At 42.3% G+C, this 21,872-nt stretch overlaps 1 protein-coding gene across 2 annotated transcripts in view; it reads left to right on the top strand.

Moving 5' to 3' along the window:
• The window catches only part of STRN (striatin), a 574,950-nt gene that overhangs the window by 534,882 nt on the left and 18,196 nt on the right, over positions 1-21,872 (top strand). For both annotated transcript variants that reach the window (XM_053711828.1, XM_053711827.1), the window contains 2 exons: positions 4,476-4,583; positions 5,749-5,835. In XM_053711828.1, coding sequence (XP_053567803.1) covers positions 4,476-4,583; positions 5,749-5,835 — 195 coding nt within the window. The remainder of the gene's footprint in view (positions 1-4,475; positions 4,584-5,748; positions 5,836-21,872) is intronic.

The following is a 21,872-nucleotide window of genomic DNA, read 5'->3' as shown; positions in this document are numbered from 1 at the left end:
TGGCAGCCATTGTGGAACCCCCTCTTAGAATGTGTCCCAATTGTACTGATATGTCTATTAACTATAAAGAACATATATTAGCACTTAAAAACAGAGCAATAGTTGATTTTCAGTCAGAGGTAAATGAGGGTTCGCGATCTAGCTCTCCGCAAGTGTCACAACCAGTAACACCCGCACAAGTGACGCCAAGTACCTCTAGTGCGTTGAATTCATTTACTTTACAAGACATGGCCACAGTTCTGAATACAACCCTCACAGAGGTTTTATCCAAACTGCCTGGTTTACAAGGAAAGCGGGACAGCTCTGGGTTAAAGAAAAATGCTGAGCCGTCTGACGCTTTAGTAGCCATATCTGATATGCCCTCACAATGCTCTGAAGTAGGGGTCAGGGATTTGTTATCTGAGGGAGAAATTTCTGATTCAGGAAAGACGCTTCCTCAGACAGATTCTGATATGACGGCCTTTAAATTTAAGCTTGAACAACTCCGCTTATTGCTTAGGGAGGTATTAGCGACTCTAGATGATTGTGACCCTATAGTGGTCCCAGAGAAATTGTGTAAAATGGATAAATACTTAGAGGTTCCTGTTTACACTGATGTTTTTCCAGTCCCTAAGAAGATTGTGAATATTATTGCTAAGGAGTGGGATAGACCAGGTATTCCGTTCACTCCCCCTCCTGTTTTTAAGAAAATGTTTCCCATATCTGACACCATGCGGGACTCGTGGCAGACAGTTCCTAGGGTGGAGGGAGCTATTTCTACTCTGTCTAAGCATACAACTATACCTATCGAAGACAGTTGTGCTTTCAAAGATCCTATGGATAAAAAAATTAGAGGGTCTCCTGAAGAAAATTTTTGTTCATGAAGGTTTTTCTCTCCAACCTATTGCTTGCATTGTTCCTGTAACTACTGCAGCTGCTTTCTGGTTTGAGGCTCTAGAAGAGGCTCTTCAGATGGAGACTCCATTAGAGGAGATTATGGACAGAATTAAGGCCCCTTAAGTTGGCTAATTCTTTTATTACAGATGCCGCATTTCAACTGGCTAAATTAGCGGCAAAGAATTCAGGTTTTGCCATTTTAGCATGCAGGGCGTTATGGCTTAAGTCCTGCTCTGCTGATGTGTCATCTAAATCTAAACTTTTGAACATCCCTTTCAAAGGAAAGACCCTATTTGGGCCTGAACTGAAAGAGATTATTTCAGACATCACTGGAGGGAAAGGTCATGCCCTCCCTCAGGATAGATCTAATAAGATGAGGACCAAACAAAATAATTTTCGTTCCTTTCTGAACTTTAAGAGTGGTCCCGCTTCAGTTTCCTTTGCTGCAAAGCAAGAGGGGAATTTTGCCCAATCCAAGTCAGTCTGGAGACCTAACCAGGCTGGTAACAAGGGTAAACAGGCCAAGAAGCCTGCAGCTGCCTCTAAGACAGCATGAAGGGGTAGCCCCCGATCCGGGACCAGATCTAGTAGGGGGCAGACTCTCTCTCTTCACTCAGGCTTGGGCGAGAGATGTTCACGATCCCTGGGCTTTAGAAATTGTGTCCCAGGGATATCTTCTGGAATTCAAAGACTCCCTTCCGATTGGGAGATTTCACACTTCTTGATTGTCTGCAAACCAGACAAAGAAAGAGGCGTTCTTACGCTGTGTAGAAGACCTTCATACCATGGGGGTGATCCGCCCAGTCCCAACAGAGGAACAGGGGCTAGGGTTTTACTCAAACCTGTTTGTGGTTCCCAAAAAAGAGGGAACTTTCAGACCAATCTTGGATCTCAAAATTCTAAACAAGTTCCTCAAAGTTCCATCATTCAGGATGGAGCCTATTCGGACTATTCTACCTCTGATCCAGGAGGGTCAATATATGACTACCGTGGACCTAAAGGATGCGTATCTACACATCCCTATTCACAGAGATCATCATCAATTTCTCAGATTCGCCTTACCAGTTTGTGGCCCTTCCCTTCGGGTTGGCCACGGCTCCCAGAATTTTCTCGAAGGTGCTAGGGTTCCTTCTGGCGGTTCTACGACCACGGGGCATAGCAGTGGCGCCTTATCTAAACGACATCTTAATTCAGGCGTCCACTTTCCAGCTAGCCAAGGCTCACACGGACATCGTGTTGGATTTTCTGAGATCTCACGGGTGGAAGGTGAACATAAAAAAAAGAGTTCTCTCTTCCCTCTCACAAGAATTTCCTTCCTAGGGACTCTGATAAACTCGGTAGAAATGAAAATATTTCTGACGGAGGTCAGAAAATCAAAACTCTTAACCACTTGCCGAGCTCTTCATTCCATTCCTCAGCCATCAGTGGCTCAGTGTATGGTGGTAATCGGTCTCGGGAGGAATCTCTTCTTCCGATAAACATTCTAGAACTGAGAGCGATATTCAATGCACTTCAGGCGTGGCCTCAGCTTGCTGAGGCCAAATTCATCAGGTTTCAGTCGGACAACATCACGACTGTAGCTTATATCAATCATCAAGGAGGAACAAGGAGTTCTCTAGCGATGATGGAGGTAACCAAAATAATCCGATGGGCAGAAGATCACGCTTGCCATCTCTCAGGAAATCCGCCTCCCAATTCTCCACTCCTGGGATGTGGATTGCTAAATCGTCAGACTTTTAATCCAGGGGAGTGGGAACTCCATCCGGAGGTATTTGCCCAGCGGTTTCAGCTATGGGGCACACCAGAATTGGATCTGATGGCGTCCCGTCAGAATGCCAAACTTCTTCGTTACGGGTCCAGGTCCCGGGATCCCAAGGCGGTACTGATAGATGCTTTAGCAATGCCTTGGTCCTTCAATCTGGCCTATGTATTTCCACCGTTTCTTCTCCTCCCACGTCTGGTTGCCAGAATCAAGCAGGAGAGAGCTTCGGTGATTCTGATAGCACCTGCGTGGCCACGCAGGACTTGGTATGCAGACCTAGTGAACATGTCCTCGGTTCCACCGTGGACTCTGCCAATGAGGCGGGACCTTCTAATCCAAGGTCTGTTAACGCATCCAAACCTAATTTCTCTGCGTCTGACTGCTTGGAGATTGAACGCCTGATTCTATCAAAGCGTGGTTTCTCTGAGTCGGTCATGGATACCCTGATTTAGGCTAGAAAGCCTGTCACCAGGAAGATCTATCATAAGATTTGGCGCAAATATCTTTATTGGTGTGAATCCAAAGGTTACTCGTGGAGTAAGATTAGGATTCCTAGAATATTGTCTTTTCTCCAAGAAGGTTTGGAGAAGGGATTATCAGCTAGTTCCTTAAAGGGACAAATATCTGCTTTGACTATTCTACTACACAAATGTCTGGCAGATGTCCCAGACGTTCAAGCATTTAGTCCGGCTTTGGTCAGTATCAAGCCTGTATTTAAACCTGTTGCTCCGCCATGGAGCCTAAACTTAGTTTTTAAAGTTCTTCAAGGGGTTCCGTTTGAACCTATGCATTCCATAGATATTAAGCTTCTATCTTGGAAGGTTTTGTTTTTAGTAGCTATCTCTTCGGCTCGAAGAGTTTCTGAGCTATCTGCTTTACAATGTGATTCCCCTTACCTTGTTTTCCATGCAGATAAGGTGGTTTTGCGTACCAAACCTGGGTTTCTTCCTAAGGTTGTTTCTAATAAGAATATCAATCAAGAGATTGTTGTTCCTTCTCTGTGTCCTAATCCTTCATCAAAGAAGGAACGTCTGTTACACAATCTTGATGTGGTTCGAGCTTTAAAGTTCTACTTACAAGCAACTAAAGATTTCCGTCAAACATCTTCATTGTTTGCTGTTTATTCTGGTAAACGGAGAGGTCAAAGGGCTACGGCTACCTCTCTTTCCTTTTGGCTGAAAAGCATCATCCGTTTGGCCTATGAGACTGCTGGACAGCAGTCTCCTGAAAGAATTACTGCTCATTCTACTAGATCTGTGGCTTCCACATGGGCTTTTAAAAATGAGGCTTCTGTTGAACAGATTTGTAAGGCGGCGACTTGGTCTTCGCTTCATACTTTTTCCAAATTTTACAAATTTCCGTTTAAGGTCCCTGTCTTGTCCCTCCCTTCATCCGTGTCCTAAAGCTTTGGTATTGGTATCCCACAAGTAAGGATGAATACGTGGACTCGATACATCTTACAAGAGAAAACATAATTTATGCTTACCTGATAAATTTATTTCTCTTGTGATGTATCGAGTCCACGGCCCGCCCTGTTTTTTAAGACAGGCATATATATTTTTATTTTAAAACTTTCAGTCACCACTGCACCCTATAGTTTCTCCTTTTTCTTCCTAGCCTTCAGTCGAATGACTGGGGGGTGGAGCTAAGGGAGGAGCTATATAGACAGCTCTGCTGTGGGTGCTCTCTTTGACACTTCCTGTAGGGAAGGAGAATATCCCACAAGTAAGGATGAATCTGTGGACTCGATACATCACAAGAGAAATACATTTATCAGGTAAGCATAAATTATGTTTTTTCTCTGTGTAGTTTACATTTTTCTTCCTTTTATTTGTAGCTGTTAATTCCACTTGTCAGATAAACAGAGTCATCAGTCATCCGACTCTGCCAATCAGTATTACTGCTCATGAAGACCGTCACATCAAATTTTTTGACAATAACACAGGTATGTGAAAGTTTGGATGTTTTTAGAAGAGTATACAGACTTCATGTATTGAAATCTATTAAGATATTTAGCCTTTAGAGATGGTGAATGGTTCCCAATCAGTGGTGCAGTGTTTATGTAGTAAAATTATAAAATATAGGAAAAAATTCTATGCAAGGTATAAGATGGTCCATGACAAGCCTACAGCATCAATGAGATTTGAAAGCGGTAAGAAAGTACAAAAAAAATTGTCATGTCTATTTAAAGGGATGTTCTGTGACTTTTGCTCTGTTGGGGTTCCAGCTCTGTGTTTTAAAGGAACATGCAATTTTAAACAACTTTCCAATTTACTTCTATTGTCAAATTTTCTTCGTTTTCATATTATCCTTTGTTGAAAAGCAGGGATATAAGCTCAGGAGTGTGCACATGTCTACAGCACCATATGGCAGCAGTTTTGAAACAGTGTTATACATTAGCAGGAACACTAGATGGCAGCACTATTTCCTGTAATGTAGTGCTGCAGACATGTGCACGCTACCTGTCTGGATATCTTTTTAACAAAGAATAACATGAGATCAAAGTAAATTTGGCAATAAAAGTAAATTGGAAACTTTTTTTAAATTGTATTCTCTATCTAAATTTGTGTTTCATGTCCCTTTATTCACCACAAAATGGTTATAAAGTCTTACTTGGAGCCACAAGTGCTACAGCGGGCTGAATGCAGTTCGTAATTTGTGGTGTCCTGTGACTATGGCTGCCGATTGGCTCACTGGCTTCTTCCTGCTCAGAAGCTGTGGACTTTAACTACATGCTTAACTCCTTTGTGGTGGTTAAAAATATAAAGTTAAATCCTTCCTAGTTGAAAATTGCATACTTTAATGAATTAAAGCATGCAATTTTTGCACTAGAATGTCCCTTTTAAATAGTAATTGTAAACTCAGCATTTAAATATGTTCTTTCCTAAATATAATAGCCTGTTTTTGTTATTTCACTCTTCCACTTACAGAAATAGGTCTATGAATCAGTTCAAAGTTTTATAGGATATTGCTTTAATGAATTAGTTTGTCACTACATGTACTGCTTAGGATTGTCCTTAAATTATGGATTTGTTGAAGAAGTGTTGACTTTTGGATAACTATACATTTTTTTTTACAAATAAACTTTATCCGTACTTTCTTGTTTCTAGGAAAGTTAATCCATTCGATGGTAGCCCACTTAGATGCTGTAACAAGTTTAGCAGTTGATCCAAACGGATTATACTTAATGTCTGGCAGTAAGTATTGAAACATCAGATTGATTCACTTGCAGGATATTGATAATAATTTACTGTCTATTTAACAAGAAAAAGAAAACTTTGTAAAAAAAAAAAAAATCAATTTGCCTGTAAGGGGAGTTCAACAAAACAAATTGTTAAATTAAAAAGATTTTTCAAACGTACCTTGTATAAACGAAAAAATTCTTCACTTTTCATTTTAAAAAGGCACAGGAAACATTAGGGTAGATTAATGTCAGAACAAAGTCTGACTGGTTTCGGTCGTATTGACCGTAATCATAAACTAACACCTGTTTTGAGGAGCACCTATTTAAGCAGGATACTCTACTCCCTGATTGGCTAAAAGCAAGAATACCAAAAATGTAACCCTAAATGTAAAAAATATACACGCATAGTCATCTTAAACAGATGTATATCAAGATAAATAGATAAGCAAATATTTGGACTAATATTTCAATTACAATTAAATTATTACTCATTTAGTATTGTAGCTAATACATAAATCAATTAATTCATTTAAACAATATGTTCACTATTATGAGCACACCATACTTATAGAGGAGAACAGAGCTGGTTAATAAAAACATAATACAATATAGTACAATACTGTTGGACATAGTACAAAACATAGCTCTAGTAGATGATTAACTATTAAGAGCATATATATACTCTATATGCTAATACTATATACATAGATGTGTGCATGCTTACATACATAATTTGCATTTTGATAGGTTGTATAGTACAGTAGCATCCAACTCAATATGTATATACTTGCATATGTCTTTAGCAATATTCTTAAATATAATAACAGTATTGTAGAGATGAACAAACTATGCACAATTACCATTAAGTTGGATATAAATAGTCCCATACAGATAAAGGATATCAAATATTAGTCAGATGCCTTTATATTTACTAATAGGGTGCAAAAGAGCAACAATATGGGTATATAATGTGTCTGTCTTTTATCATATACAATCAACTTGTGTATTATATAGTAGTACTACTACGATCAGGAAAACACTCCTAAAGCATACTCGAAACGTACATTAAGATAATATGCAGGAAAATATAATTTCTTAATCACAATATACCACATTAGGTTCTTAGATATATAGAGAGTACCCATTTACATGAATCATGATTAGACCAGTGAAGAGAGCTCAAGGGTGGTAGCAAGCTTCACCTCTGCCAAAAATTATGTCGAACTCCGAGTTTAAGCCCTGAGGCAATAGACAATGAGTTCTGAAGATCCAATAGGTCTCCTGTCTACAGAGTATGGGAAGCTTGTCACCTCCCCTTGGTGGTCTCTTGACTTGTTCTATGGCTTGCCATATAAAAGTAATTACATTCTTGTGGTGAACATCAATTAAATGTTCTGAAAGTGCAGAACAAGCTCGTTCACTAGAGATATATGACAAATGTTCTCTAAGTTTACCAACCTCTCTAGTGGTTCTGCCTGTATATTGTTTTAGACATTTGGTGCACTCAATTATATATACCACAAAGGTACTCTTACAATTTATGCATCCTTTAGTTGGAAACTCTTCTCCAGTGACAAGGGACTTGAAAGTAGTTGATACATTTAAATGGTCGCATATGTGCATGCCCTTCTCCCACATTTATATGACCCATTAAATTGCTTCCATGAGCTAGCAGTATTCTTTTCTGTTCTTAGTATACTTGGAGCAAGAATGTTATAAAGTGTAACATTCCTTTTGGGTACAAACATGCAACCTTTTTCTATGGTCTTTCTCAAACCCTTATCACCCATCAATATCAGCAAATGTCTCTTCTTGGCAAACCTGGTCATATTGATTGGGGTATGATGTAATAAACTTTGGTTTTAAGTGATCTATGGACTCTCCCTGTTTTTTAGGCACACAGTTTCTCCTTAACAAGGTTTCTCTATTTGTGTCCTTACTTTCAAAAATGGCTTTGTCAACAACCTTTTTGGAATAGCCTCTCTTAATCATCCTATCTTTTAAGTCTCTGCTCTCTACCTGAAAAGGTTCTTTCCCTAGTATAGTTCCACTTTGCTTGCAAGAACTGACTCTTTGCTATGCCCTCGAAAACCAGTTTCGGATGGCAGCTGCGGGCATGTTGGAGGCTATTGCCCGAAATGGGTTTTCTTTCTAATGACATGGTGAGTCCACGTATCATCTCTAATTACTATTGGCAATATCACTCCTGACCAGCAGGAGGAGGCAAAGAGCACCACAGCAAAGCTGTTAAGTATCACCTCCCTTCCCTCCAACCACAGTCATTCTCTTTGCCTACGTTAAGAGCAAGGAGGTGGTAAAGTTTAGGTGTCTGAAAGAAGATTCTTCAATCAAGATTTTATTATTTTGAAGTAGAGCAAGTTTGCTATACTTCTTCCTGGGGTTTAGCCATAGTCCATGTCAGTCTCTTTAGTAGAGCAGTGGTGGCTTTTAAGCAATTAGGAACTTGTTGGGTAAAATCTTCACTGCGCCTCCCAAACAGGTTTTGCTGCCCTGTCTTGAAAGCCTGAGTAGGATTGTTCAGTCTTTCTTTGCTTTTCACAGCTCCATGTGAGGAGGTGTGCCTCTCAAACCAAGTGAGCTGCCCTGCTGCTGGGCAGTGTTGAATTCAGGTAAGTGCCTAATTTTTATTTTCTTGGAGAATATGGCACTTTTACAGTTAAACTTGTATGGGACTTTTATATTATCAATCATATTTATCTTAATGATATTATCGCAGTTATGCAGGCACTGGGGGCTTGAGGAGCAGTAGCATATTTGCTGATATTGCTGCTGGTATGTGTAACTCATTATATGAGGCTCAGCTCCGGGTTAGTTCCGGACTTGGTGGTTTGTGTTTTTGTGCACTTTATTTTTGTGATGGCTACAGGGAGGCTACTGGGAGTTCAGTTTTGTTACGCCCACGATTAGCAGGGCGGGCTTTCTGTGGCAGCAAGTTAGTGTTGCGCACTTCCAGTTTCTCCTTCTGTGCGATCCGGTATAGAGGAGTTTGTTGCGGCTCTACTAGCAAGGAATATTGAGTCAGGATTGTTGTAATCTCTTGTTTACTTCTCCAGCAGGACAGGTAGGCACCTCAGCAAAGAGTGCTGAGGTGAAGAGGCTGTCTGAGGTTGTGTGTGAGCAGCTGCTTTGTGGTTGAGTTTTTAATATAAACTTTCCTTTTATTGTTTAAAGAGACAGTAGTTTTTTGTTGTGTTTATTGCTTTAAAATTAAATAAGGACATTTTTATTTAATTTGGGGGTAAAGATGGATCAAGAGGCCCTGCAAAACATTACATGTAGCTTGTGTTTTGAATCCAATGTTGAACCACCAATCCCTTTTTTTTCCTCATGTATTGAGAGAACATTACAGTACAGGGATAGACTTTTTGATTCTGAGCCATCATTATCTAAGGAAGATGCAGTTCAAGGGTCTCCTGTTCAAGATATGCCGCAGCTTTCTCCTCAAGTGTCCCAAACATTATCGTCTCCACATGCAGTGCCCTGTGCTTCCTCTCACACTCCGGTTGGAGTTACAGTGCAAGACATTACTACCCATATATCTTCTGCGGTAACTGATGCACTGTCTGCTTTCTCTTGTAAAGGTGTATCCAGTCCACGGGTTCATCCATTACTTGTGGGATTTTCTCCTTCCCAACAGGAAGCTGCAAGAGGACACCCACAGCAGAGCTATCTATATAGCTCCTCCCCTAACTGCCACCCCCAGTCATTCTCTTGCAGCTCTCGACAAGAAAGGAAGTATCAAGAGAGCTGTGGTGACTTAGTGTAGTTTTTACCTTCAATCAAAAGTTTGTTATTTTTAAACTGTACCGGCGTTGTACTGTTTTTACTCTCAGGCAGAAATTGGAAGAAGAATTCTGCCTGAAGGTTTTGATGTTCTTAGCGGTTTGTAACTAAGGTCCATTGCTGTTCTCACACATAACTAAAGAGTATGGAAAGAAAACTTCAGTTGGGGGGACGGTCTGGAGATTGCCTGCTTTGAGGTATGTTCAGTATATTTTTTTCTAGAGAGATAAGGTCTAGAAAATGCTGACAGTGTCTGGTATATTTAAGGTAAGCCTGATACAGTGATTTAACAACAACTGGGATCATGCTTGCAAATAAGGGTAATATTCATGTTAATACTTATATTACCTGAGGTTTCTGAGACTGACAAAAGGGAGGTTATGCCATCTAGCTCTCCCCATGTGTCAGAACCTATAACTCCCGCTCAAGGGACACCAAGTACATCTAGCGCGTCCAATGCGTTTACCTTAAAAGACATGGCGGCAGTTATGAATCATACCCTCACAGAGGTATTGTCCAAACTGCCAGGGTTACAAGGAAAGCGAGACAGCTCTGGGGCTAGAACAAATACATAGCTCTCTGACGCTTTAGTAGCTATGTCTGATATACCCTCACAATGTGCAGAAGTTGAAGCAGGAGAGCTTCTATCTGTGGGTGACTTCTCTGATTCAGGGAAGGCGTTACTTCAGTCTGACTCTGAAATGACAGCATTTAAATTTAAGCTTGAACACCTCCGCATGTTGCTCAGGGAGGTTTTAGCGACTCTGGATGACTGTGACACCATTGTAGTCCCAGAGAAATTGTGTAAAATGGACAAATACTTTGCAGTGCCTGTTTACACTGACGTTTTTCCAATCCCTAAGAGGTTTTCAGAAATTATTACTAAGGAATGGGATAGACCAGGTGTACCGTTCTCTCCCCCTCCTGCTTTTAAAAAGATGTTTCCTATAGATGCCGCTACATGGGACTCGTGGCAGACGGTCCCTAAGGTGGAGGGAGCAGTCTCTACCCTACCTAAGCGTACAACTATTCCTGTCGAGGACAGTTGTGCTTTCCTAGATCCTATGGATAAAAAATTAGAGGGTTTCCTTAAGAAAATCTTTATACAACAAGGTTTTATTCTCCAGCCTCTTGCATGCATTGCCCCAGTCACTGCTGCAGCGGCTTTCTGGTTTGAGTCTCTGGAGGAGGCTCTACAGGTAGAAACCCCGTTGGATGATATCCTTGACAGGCTTAAAGCTCTTAAGTTAGCCAATTTATTTATTTCTGATGCCGTTTTTTCATTTAACCAAGCTAACGGCTAAAAATTCAGGTTTTGCCATTCAGACACGTAGGGCGCTATGGCTTAAATCCTGGTCAGCTGATGTCACTTCAAAGTCTAAACTTCTCAATATCCCCTTCAAATGGCAGACCCTATTTGGGCCTGGACTAAAGGAGATCATTTTTGATATTATTGGAGGAAAAGGCCACGCCCTTCCCCAGGATAGGTCCAACAAGTTAAGGACCAAACAGACTAATTTTCGTTCCTTTCGAAACTTCAAGAGTGGCGCAGCTTCATCTTCAAGAGGGTAATTTTGCCCAGTCCAAGCCAGTCTGGAGACCTAACCAGGCTTGGAACAAGGGGAAACAGGCCAAAAAGCCTGCTGCTGCCTCTAAGACAGCATGAAGGAGTAGCCCCCGATCCGGGACCGGATCTAGTGGGGGGCAGACTTTCTCTCTTCACCCAGGCTTGGGCAAGAGATGTCCAGGATCCCTGGGCTCTGGAAATTGTTTCCCAGGGATATCTTCTGGATTTCAAAGCTTCATCTCCAAAGGGGAGATTTCATCTCTCACAATTATCTGCAAACCAGATAAAGAGAGAGGCATTCTTACATTGCGTTCAAGACCTACTAGTTATGGGAGTGATCCACCCAGTTCCAAAGGAGGAACAGGGGCAGGGCTTCTATTCAAATCTGTTTATAGTTCCCAAGAGAGAGGGAACTTTCAGACCAATCTTGGATCTCAAGATCCTAAACAAATTTCTCAGGGTCCCATCCTTCAAGATGGAGACTATTCGAACCATCCTACCTATGATCCAGGAGGGTCAATATATGACTACCGTGGATTTAAAGGATGCTTATCTACACATTCCGATACACAGGGATCATCATCAGTTTCTCAGGTTCGCCTTCCTAGACAGGCATTACCAGTTTGTGGCTCTTCCCTTCAGGTTAGCCACGGCACCAAGAATCTTTACGAAGGTTCTAGGGTCCCTTCTGGCGGTTCTAAGGCCGCGGGGTATAGCAGTGGCCCCTTACCTAGACAACATCCTGATACAGGCGTCGACTTTTCAAATCGCCAGGTCCCATACGGACATTGTTCTGGCATTCCTGAGGTCACCAGGGTGGAAGGTGAACGAAGGAAAGAGTTCTCTCTCCCCTCTCACAAGAGTTTCCTTGCTAGGAACTCTGATAGACTCAGTAGAAATGAAGATTTATCTGACAGAGGTCAGGTTGTCAAAACTTCTAACTTCCTGCCGTGCTCTTTATTCCACTTCCCATCCGTCAGTGGCTCAGTGTTTGGAGAAAATCGGATTAATGGTAGCGGCAATGGACATAGTTCCGTTTGCCCGCCTACATCTCAGACCACTGCAACTTTGCATGCTCAATCAGTGGAATGGGGATTACACATATTTGTCCCCTCTACTAAATCTGGATCAAGAGACCAGGGATTCTCTTCTCTGGTGGCTATCTTGGGTCCATCTGTCCAAGGGAATGAGTTTCCGCAGGCCAGAATGGACTAAAGTAACGACAGATGCCAGCCTTCCGGGCTGGGGTGCAGTCTGGAACTCCCTGAAGGCTCAGGGTTCGTGGACTCAGGAGGAGGCCCTCCTTCCGATAAACATTCTGGAACTAAGAGCGATATTCAATGCTCTTCCGGCTTGGCCTCAGCTAGCTGCGGTCAGGTTCATCAGATTTCAGACGGACAACATCACGACTGTAGCCTATATCAACCATCAGGGGGGAACAAGGAGCCCCCTGGCAATGTTGGAGGTTTCAAAGATGATTCTATGGGCAGAGGTTCACTCTTGCCATCTCTCAGCTATCCATATCCCAGGAGTAGAGAACTGGGAGGCGGATTTTCTAAGTCGGCAGACTTTTCATCCGGGGGAGTGGGAGCTCCATCCGGAGGTATTTGCCCAGTTGATTCAACTATGGGGCAAACCAGAACTGGATCTCATGGCGTCTCGTCAGAACGCCAAGCTTCCTTGTTACGGGTCCAGGTCCAGGGATCCCAAGGCAGTGCTGATAGATGCTCTAGCAGCGCCCTGGTCCTTTAGCCTGGCTTATGTGTTTCCACCGTTTCCTCTGCTCCCTCGTCTGATTGCCAAGATCAAGCAGGAGAGAGCTTCGGTGATCTTGATAGCCCCTGCGTGGCCACGCAGGACTTGGTATGTAGATCTGGTGGACATGTCATCTTTTCCACCATGGACTCTGCCGCTAAGGCAGGACCTTCTACTTCAAGGTCCCTTCAAACATCCAAATCTAATTTCTCTACGTCTGACTGCTTGGGGATTGAACGCTTGATTCTATGAAAGCGTGGTTTTTCCGAATCGGTCATTGATACCTTAATTCAGGCTCGAAAGCCTGTCACCAGGAAGATCTATCATAAGATATGGTGTAAATATCTTCACTGGTGTGAATCCAAGGGTTACTCATGGAGTAAGGTCAGGATTCCTAGGATATCTTTTCTCCAAGAAGGATTGGAGAAGGGATTGTCAGCTAGTTCCTTAAAGGGACAGATTTCTGCTCTGTCTATTCTTTTGCACAAACGTCTGGCTGAGGTTCCAGACGTTTAGGCGTTTTGTCAGGCTTTAGTTAGAATCAAGCCTGTGTTTAAACCTGTTGCTCCGCCATGGAGTTTAAATTTAGTTTCTAAAGTTCTTCAAGGTGTTCCGTTTGAACCTTTGCATTCCATAGATATTAAGCTTTTATCTTGGAAAGTTCTATTTTTAGTAGCTATCTCCTCGGCTCGAAGAGTTTGAGTTATCTGCTTTACAATGTAATTCCCCTTATCTGATTTTCCATGCAGATAAGGTAGTGTTACGTACCAAACCTGGGTTTCTTCCTAAGGTGGTGTCTAATAAGAATATCATTCAGGAAGTTGTTGTTCCTTCACTATGTTCTAATCCTTCTTCAAAGAAGGAACGTCTATTACACAATCTTGATGTGGTTCGTGCTTTAAAGTTTTATTTGCAAGCTAGAAAGGATTTTTGTCAAACATCTGCTTTGTTTGTTGTCTACTCTGGACAGAGGAGAGGCCAAAAGGCTTCGGCAACTTCTCTTTCTTTTTGGCTAAGAAGTATAATACGCTTAGCTTATGAGACTGCTGGCCAGCAGCCTCCTGAAAGAATTACAGCTCATTCTACTAGAGCAGTAGCTTCCTCATGGGCTTTTAAACAGCGGCGACTTGGTCTTCGCTTCATACCTTTTCGAAATTCTATAAATTTGATACTTTTGCTTCTTCGGAGGCTATTTTTGGGAGAAAGGTCTTACAGGCAGTGGTGCCTTCCGTTTAAGTTCCTGCCTTGTCCCTCCCTTCATCCGTGTCCTAAAGCTTTGGTATTGGTATCCCACAAGTAATGGATGAACCCGTGGACTGGATACACCTTTACAAGAGAAAACAAAATTTATGCTTACCTGATAAATTTATTTCTCTTTTGGTGTATCCAGTCCACGGCCCGCCCTGTCATTTTAAGGCAGGTGTTTTTTATTTTTAAACTACAGTCACCATTGCACCCTATAGTTTCTCCTTTTTTTCTTGCTTGTCGATTGACTGGGGGTGGCAGTTAGGGGAGGAGCTATATAGACAGCTCTGCTGTTGGTGTCCTCTTGCAGCTTCCTGTTGGGAATTAGAATATCCCACAAGTAATGGATGAACCCGTGGACTGGATACACCACAAGAGAAATAAATTTATCAGGTAAGCATAAATTTTGTTTTTCCCATGCTGCAGGAAAAGCGCAACAAGAAATATAAAGAATCAGTGAGTAAGGGTTCTGACACAGTCGTGGCTGTTCCGAATGTACCCTCCCAGAAGTCTGAGGAGGAAGATACTTTGGTGGCATCTGAGGGTGAAATCTCAGATTCAGACAGTGTAATTCCTTCTTCTGATGCTGAAGTTGTATCTTTCAGGTTTAAGCTAGAACACCTCCGTTTGTTACTTAAAGGGACATAAAATCCAATTTTTTTTCTTTCATGATTTATACAGAACATAACATTTTAAACAACTTTGTAATTTACTTCTATTATCAAATTTTCTTTGTGTTCTTGTTATCCTTTGTGGAAAAGCAGAAATGTAAGCTCATGTGTCTGCAGCACTATATAGCAGCAGTTTTGCAACAATGTTTTACATTAACAAAAAAAGAGTATGGTCCAGGTTGCTGTAAAAAAGTCTTCTTTATTTCCAAAATATATGCTTTATAAGTCGATAGAGATATGTCCCATCAAAATAGGAGACAGTTACACATGTTTTACATTAGCAGGGGCACTAGATGGCAGCACTATTTCCTGTTGTGTAGTGCTTCAGGCAAGTGCACGCTACCTACCTAGGTATCTCTTCAACAAAGAATAACATGAGAATGAAAAAAAATTGATAATAGAAGTAAATTGAAAACTTTTTTAAAAATTGTGTCCTATCTGAATCATGAAAGAAAATGTTTGGTTTTAATGTCCCTTTAAGGAGGTTTTGGCCACCTTGGACGACTCCGACATGACTGTCGTGGTCAATCCTAAGAAGTCTAGTAAGCTAAACAAATACTTTGATGTACCTTCCATGGTATTACTCGGGAATGAGAGAGACCTGGTATTCCTTTTTCTCCATCCACAATTTTTAAGATGTTCCAGTAGTTGACTATCAAGGAGTCTTGGCAGACTGTCCCTAAGGTGGAGGGGCAATTTCCACTTTGGCTAAGAGAACTACTATTCCCATAGGGGATAGCTGTTCTTTTCCTTTAAGGATCCTATGGATAAGAAGTTGGAGAGGGTTACTGAAGAGGATGTATGTACACCAGGGTTTGCAATGGCAACCTGCAGTATGTATTGCTACCGTCACCAGTGCGGCAGCATACTGGTTTGATGCGTTGTCTGAATCTATTCAGATACCCCCCTTGAAGAGATCCAGGATAGCATCAAGGCCTTAAAGTTGGCCAATTCCTTTATTACGGATGCTTCCCTTCAAGTTAGTAAGTTGGGAGCAAAGATTTCTGGGTTTGCGGTACTGGCTCGCAGAGCTTTATGGTTGAAATCCTGGTCTGCGGATGTGTCGTCTAAGTCTAAACTTTTGGTAATTCCCTACAAGGGTAAGACCTTGTTTGGGCCGGCTTGGCTGAAATTATTTCATACATTACAGAAGGAAAGGGTCATTTCCTCCCTCAGGATAAGAGGAATAAGCAGAAGGGACGTCAGAGTAATTTTCGTTCCTTTCGAAACGTCAGTAAAAATTCCTCTCCCTCTGCCAAGCAGGAACAGTCCAAGCCTTCCTGGAGGTCCAACCAGTCTTGTAACAAGGGGAAGCAATCTAAGAAGCCCGTTAGTGACTCAAAGTCAGCATGAAGGGTCTGCCCCGATTTTTTTTCTTCAGTTAGGCCTGGGTTCAGGATGTGCCGGATCTCTGGGCGGTGGACATCGTGTCCCAGGGATACAAACTAGAGTTCAAAACCTTTCCTCCCAGGGGCAGGTTTCTGCTCTCAAGGTTATCTGTAGAGCAGATAAAAAGAGGCGTTCTTACACTGTGTCCGGGACCTTTCCGACCTAGGAGTGATAGTTTCTGTTCCAATGCAGGAACAGGGTCTGGGATTCTACTCCAATGTGTTTGTGGTTCCCAAAAAAGAGGAAACTTTCAGACCAATTTTAGATCTCAAGAGTCTAAACAAGTTCCTCAGAGTACCGTCCTTCAAGATGGAAACTATTTGTTCCATTCTTCCCTTGGTTCAAGCGGGTCAATTCATGACAACAGTAGATTTAATGGATGCGTACCTACCTGTTCCCATCCACAGGGATTATCACAAGTTTCTGAGGTTTAACTTTCTAGACAAACACTTCCAGCTTGTGGCTCTTCCATTCGGCATTGCCACAGCTCCCAGAATTTTCTCAAAGGTTCTGGGAGTCCTGTTGACGGTGCTCCGGTTGTGGGGCATGCAGTGGCGCCTTATCTGGGCGACATTCTGGTCCAGGCGCCATCCTTTCAACAACCAAACTCTCACACAGAGATGTTACCTTTTCTGCATTTTCACAGATGGAAGGTGAATTTGGGAAAGAGTTCCTTGATTCCAGCTACAAGGGTAGTGTTTTGGGAACCATAATAGATTCCTTATCAATGAAAATATTTCTGACAGAGGTCAGAAAATCAAAGATCCTCGATCCTCGACTCTTGTCTGGCCCTTCAGTCCTTTCCTCGGCCGTCAGTGGCTCAATGTATGAAGGTGATCGGTCTGATGGTAGCTGCCATTGACATCATTTCGTTTGCCCGGTTCCATCTCAGGCCTCTGCAGTTATGCATGCTCAGACAATGAAACGGGGATTATATGGATCTGTCTCAGCGAATTCATCTGGTTCAGGCGACAAGAGACTTTCTTGGTGGTTGTCTCAGGATCATCTCTCCCAGGGAACCTGCTTTCACAGACTCACTTGGGAGATTGTGACAACAGGCGCCAGCCTGCTTGGAATTGGAGCAGTCTGGGGCTCACTAAAGGCTGAGGGGACATGGACTCGGGAGGAGTCTGTTTTCCACATAAATATCCTAGAGCTGAGGGCAATCTTCAATGCTCTTCTTGCCTCAGCTTCAGCCCGGTTTATCAGGTTCCAGTCGGAAAACATAACTTCAGTGTCCTACATCAATCCTCAGGAAGGAATTCTGAGTTCCTTGGCCATGACAGAGGTAGTCAAGATTTTTCAGTGGGCGGAGACCCACAACTGCTGTCTATCTGCGATCTACATTGCAGGTGTGGACAATTGGGAAGCAGATTTTCTGAGCAGACAGACTTTTCACCCGAGAAAGTGGGAACTCCATCCGGAGGTATTTTCCAGCTTGATTCTCAAATGGGGACAGCTGGAGCTGGATCTCATGGCATCTCGACAGAATGCCAAGCTCCCAAGGTATGGGTCGAGGTCAAGGGATCCTCAGGCTGTACTGATAGATGCTCTGGCTGTCCCTTGGAATTTTAGTCTAGCTTACCTATTTCCTCCGTTCGCTCTACTTCCTCAGGTCGTTGCTCGAATCAAACAGGAGAGGGCGTCGGTGATCTTCATTGCACCGGCGTGGCCTCGCTGGATCTGGTATGCAGACCTAGTGGAGATGTCGTCTTTCCCACCTTGGAGACTTCCACTGAGGAAGGACCTTATACATCAAGGGCCCTTCCTTCACCCAAATCTCGTTTCTCTGAAGCTGACTGCTTGGAGATTGAACGCTTAATTTTATCTAAGCGTGGTTTTTCTGAGTTGATCATTGAGACCATGATTCAGGCTTGTAACCCTGTTGCCAGAAAGATTTATTATAAGATATGACGTAGGTATCTGTATTGGTGTGAATCCAGGGGTTACTCTTGGAGTAGAGTTCGAATTCCTAGGGTTTTGTCCTTTCTCCAGGACAGTCTGGTGAAGGGATTATCTGCTAGTACCTTGAATGGTCAAATATCAGCCTTGTCTATTTTGTTGCATAAATGTCTGGCGGATGTACCAGACGTGCAATCTTTTTGTCGGGCCTTGGTCAGAATCAGGCCTGTGTTCAAACAGACTTAATCTTGTTCTTAGTTCTTCAGCAGGCTTTGTTTGAGCCTATGCATTCTTTAGATATTAAGATGTTATCTTGGAAAGTTTTGTTTCTTGTTGCAATTTCCTCTGCTCTTAGAGTCTCAGAACTCTCAGCGTTGCATTGTGATTCCCCTTACCTTATTTTTCATTCGGATAAGGTAGTTCTGCGTAAGTCTGGTTTCGTATAGGAATATTAATCAAGAAATTGTTGTTCCTTCTTTGGGTCCTAATCCTTCTTCTCATAAAGAGTGCCTGCTGTACAACCTAGATGTGGTGCATGCGTTGAAATACTATTTGCAGGCGACTAAGGATTTTTCGCCAGTCTTCTGCTTTGTTGTTTTCTCCGGGAAATGCAAGGGTCAGAAAGCTAAGGCTACTTCTCTTTCTTTGTGGCTGAAGAGTATAATTTGTTTGGCCTATGAAACTGCTAGACAACAGCCTCCTTAGAGAATCACGGCTCATTCCATGAGGGCTGTTTCCACTTACTGGGCATTCAAAAATGATGCTTCTATGGAACAGATTTGCAAGGATGCAACTTGGTCCTCTCTACACACTTTTTCTAAATTCTATAAATTTGATACTTTTGCCTCGGCTGAGGCTTCTTTGGGGAGAAAGGTTCTTCAAGCAGTGGTGCCTTCCATTTAGGTTCCCTGTCTTGTCCCTCCCTTATCTGTGTCCTCTAGCTTGGGTATTGATTCCCAATAGTAATTAGAGATGATCCGTGGACTCACCGTGTCGTTAGAAAGAAAACAAAATTTATGCTTACCTGATAAATTTCTTTCTTTCTTGACACGGTGAGTCCACGGCCCGCCCTGTTTATTTAGACAGTTTTTGTGTTGTAAACCTCAGGCACCTCTGTGACTTGTGTTACTTCCTTTCTCTCTCTTTCGGTCGAATGACTGGGGTTGGAGGGAAGGGAGGTGATACTTAACAGATTTGCTGTGGTACTTTTTGTCTCCTCTTGCTGGTCAGGAGTGATATTCCCAATAGTAATTAGAGATGATCCGTGGACTCACAGTGTCAAGAAAGAAAGAAATATATCAGGTAAGCATAAATTTAGTTTTCTGTAGAGAGCAGAGATTATTCTTCCTCCTTTCATATCTCCTGAGAGTGAAATATCCAAAAAATTAATCTTGTTTTTTTGCCATTCGAAAGTAAACAGTAATCCAACATTATTACAATTAAGGTTGGCAACAAATGCACTGGCAGACTCTGGGTTAGAAGACCATATTATCAGCAGATTGTCTATAAATCTCACATATCTTACAATGTAGCCCAAAGGGACGGTACTACCTCCAAAGACATGGGACTGCTCCCACCAACCCTTAAACAGGTTGGCATAGGAGGGGGCAAATTTGGCCCTCATATCGGTCCCACGTCTCTGGAGGTAGTAGCGTCCTTGGAACATAAAGAAATTATGTTCCAACAGGAACTTTACAATTCTGAAAATCAGAACCCTCGACTCCTCTGATAGATCTGTAAAAAGGTCCAAGAAATATCCTATATTAGTCAAACCATGGATATATGGAATAGAGGAGTACAGCGAAACCACATCCACTATTAACCAGCTGTACTCCTCTTTCCACACCACAGTCTCCATTAACTGCAGAACATGTGAGGTATCCCTAATGTAGCTGGGAAGTAATTGGACTAAAGGCTGCAAATAACTATCAACCCACTTAGATAGTGGTTCTAATAGGGATCCAATACCTGCTACTATGGGCCTCCCCTTCACGTCAGACAAACTCTTGTGTACTTTTGGGAGGTGGTGGAAAATGGGAGTCACTGGATCATTAACCAGAAGTTGGTCCATCAACCCACCCTCCACCACCTCATTCAATAGGTAAGACAATTTCCTGGGAAAAATTTCCATGGGGTTCTTAGGCAAAACCAAGTATGCGTCAGCATCTCCAAGCTGCCTCAAGGCCTCATTAATGTAATCAACCTTATTCATCACTACTACACGTCCACCTTTATCAGATTGTCTGATCACAATCCCCTCATTCTTTTGGAGATTCATTAAAGCCTCTTTCCTTCACAGTGAGATTAGGGGGACTCTAGTCTATTGACTTGGAAAGATCTGTAAGATCCTTAACTATCCTTTCTTTTGCAAGATGTACCGAGTCCACGGATTCATCCTAACTTGTGGGATATTGTCCTTCCTGACAGGAAGTAGCAAAGAGAGCACCACAGCAGAGCTGTCTATATAGCTCCCCCTTAACTCCACCCCCAGTCATTCTCTTTGCTGGCTCTAAGCAGGAAGGGTAAAGAGAAGAGGTGTTAAACTGTTAGTTTTATTTTATCTTCAATCAAGTGTTTATTTTTAAATGGTACCGGTGTTGTACTATTTACTCTCAGGCAGGACATAGATGAAGATTTCTGCATGGAGGATGATGATCTTAGCATTTGTAACTAAGGTCCACTGCTGTTCCCACATGAGCTGAGAAGTACAGGAAAACTTCAGTGTGGGGAACGGTTTCTTGCTATACAGCAATGAGGAATGTTCAGTCATATTTTCTGCAGAGACTGTGTTAACTCAGAAAGGCAGGACATAGATGAAGATTTCTGCATGGAGGATGATGATCTTAGCATTTGTAACTAAGGTCCACTGCTGTTCCCACATGAGCTGAGAAGTACAGGAAAACTTCAGTGTGGGGAACGGTTTCTTGCTATACAGCAATGAGGAATGTTCAGTCATATTTTCTGCAGAGACTGTGTTAACTCAGAAAGGCTGACAGTGTCCCCATTAGGGGAAGGGTAAGCAGTAATCCTTGTGTTATCAGAGGTTTTTACTAGCTTGCATAAAGGGTTAATTTTTTGTGGGCACTCAGTTTGTTATGTGATTTTGGGACAAACGTTTTTGTGTCTGGGAGTAACGTTTTCTTTTTTATGGGACATTTGCTTGAGGGTTCTTTGGGGTTGTTTATAACCCACATGGCTTTCAGGCAGGGTTTGTTAGTTTTGTGTAGGCCCCAGCAACATCGAGTGAGGTGGGCGGGGCCTATTTTCGTGCCTCAGTTGCGCATTTACAAGCAGCAAGCAACTTCTCCTGAGGTCCTGATAGTCTTCTGAGGGACTAATTGATGCTTTAAACCCCATATTATCGCTTCCTAAGGGCAGGTAGGGCCACAGCAGAGCTGTGGAACGGTGCTTTAGGGGGTTTTAACCGGTTTTAGACAATTTATCAATCCGGTTTTTTCATTTGGGGGTCTATTGCTTTTTTACTTGTGGTGCAATCCTTCTAAAGCTTAGTGGGTACACTGTTAAAATTTCTGAATTTTTGAAGCAATTTTAACCTGTTTTGCCGTTTGTGTATGCCTTTTTTCTCTTAAAGGCACAGTACAGTTTTTGCAAATTGTGTTTTTTTTCATTAAATAAAGTGTTTTCCAAGCTTACTTGCTTCATTACTAGCCTGTTGAACATGTCTGACGCTGAGGAAACTCATTGTTCAATTTGTTT

This window comes from Bombina bombina, chromosome 4 (assembly GCF_027579735.1).
Source record: "Bombina bombina isolate aBomBom1 chromosome 4, aBomBom1.pri, whole genome shotgun sequence".
In the NCBI taxonomy this organism is placed as follows: domain Eukaryota; kingdom Metazoa; phylum Chordata; class Amphibia; order Anura; family Bombinatoridae; genus Bombina; species Bombina bombina.
The sequence above is the reverse complement of the archived record's forward strand: the minus strand, read 5'-3'. Positions and strand labels throughout refer to the sequence as shown.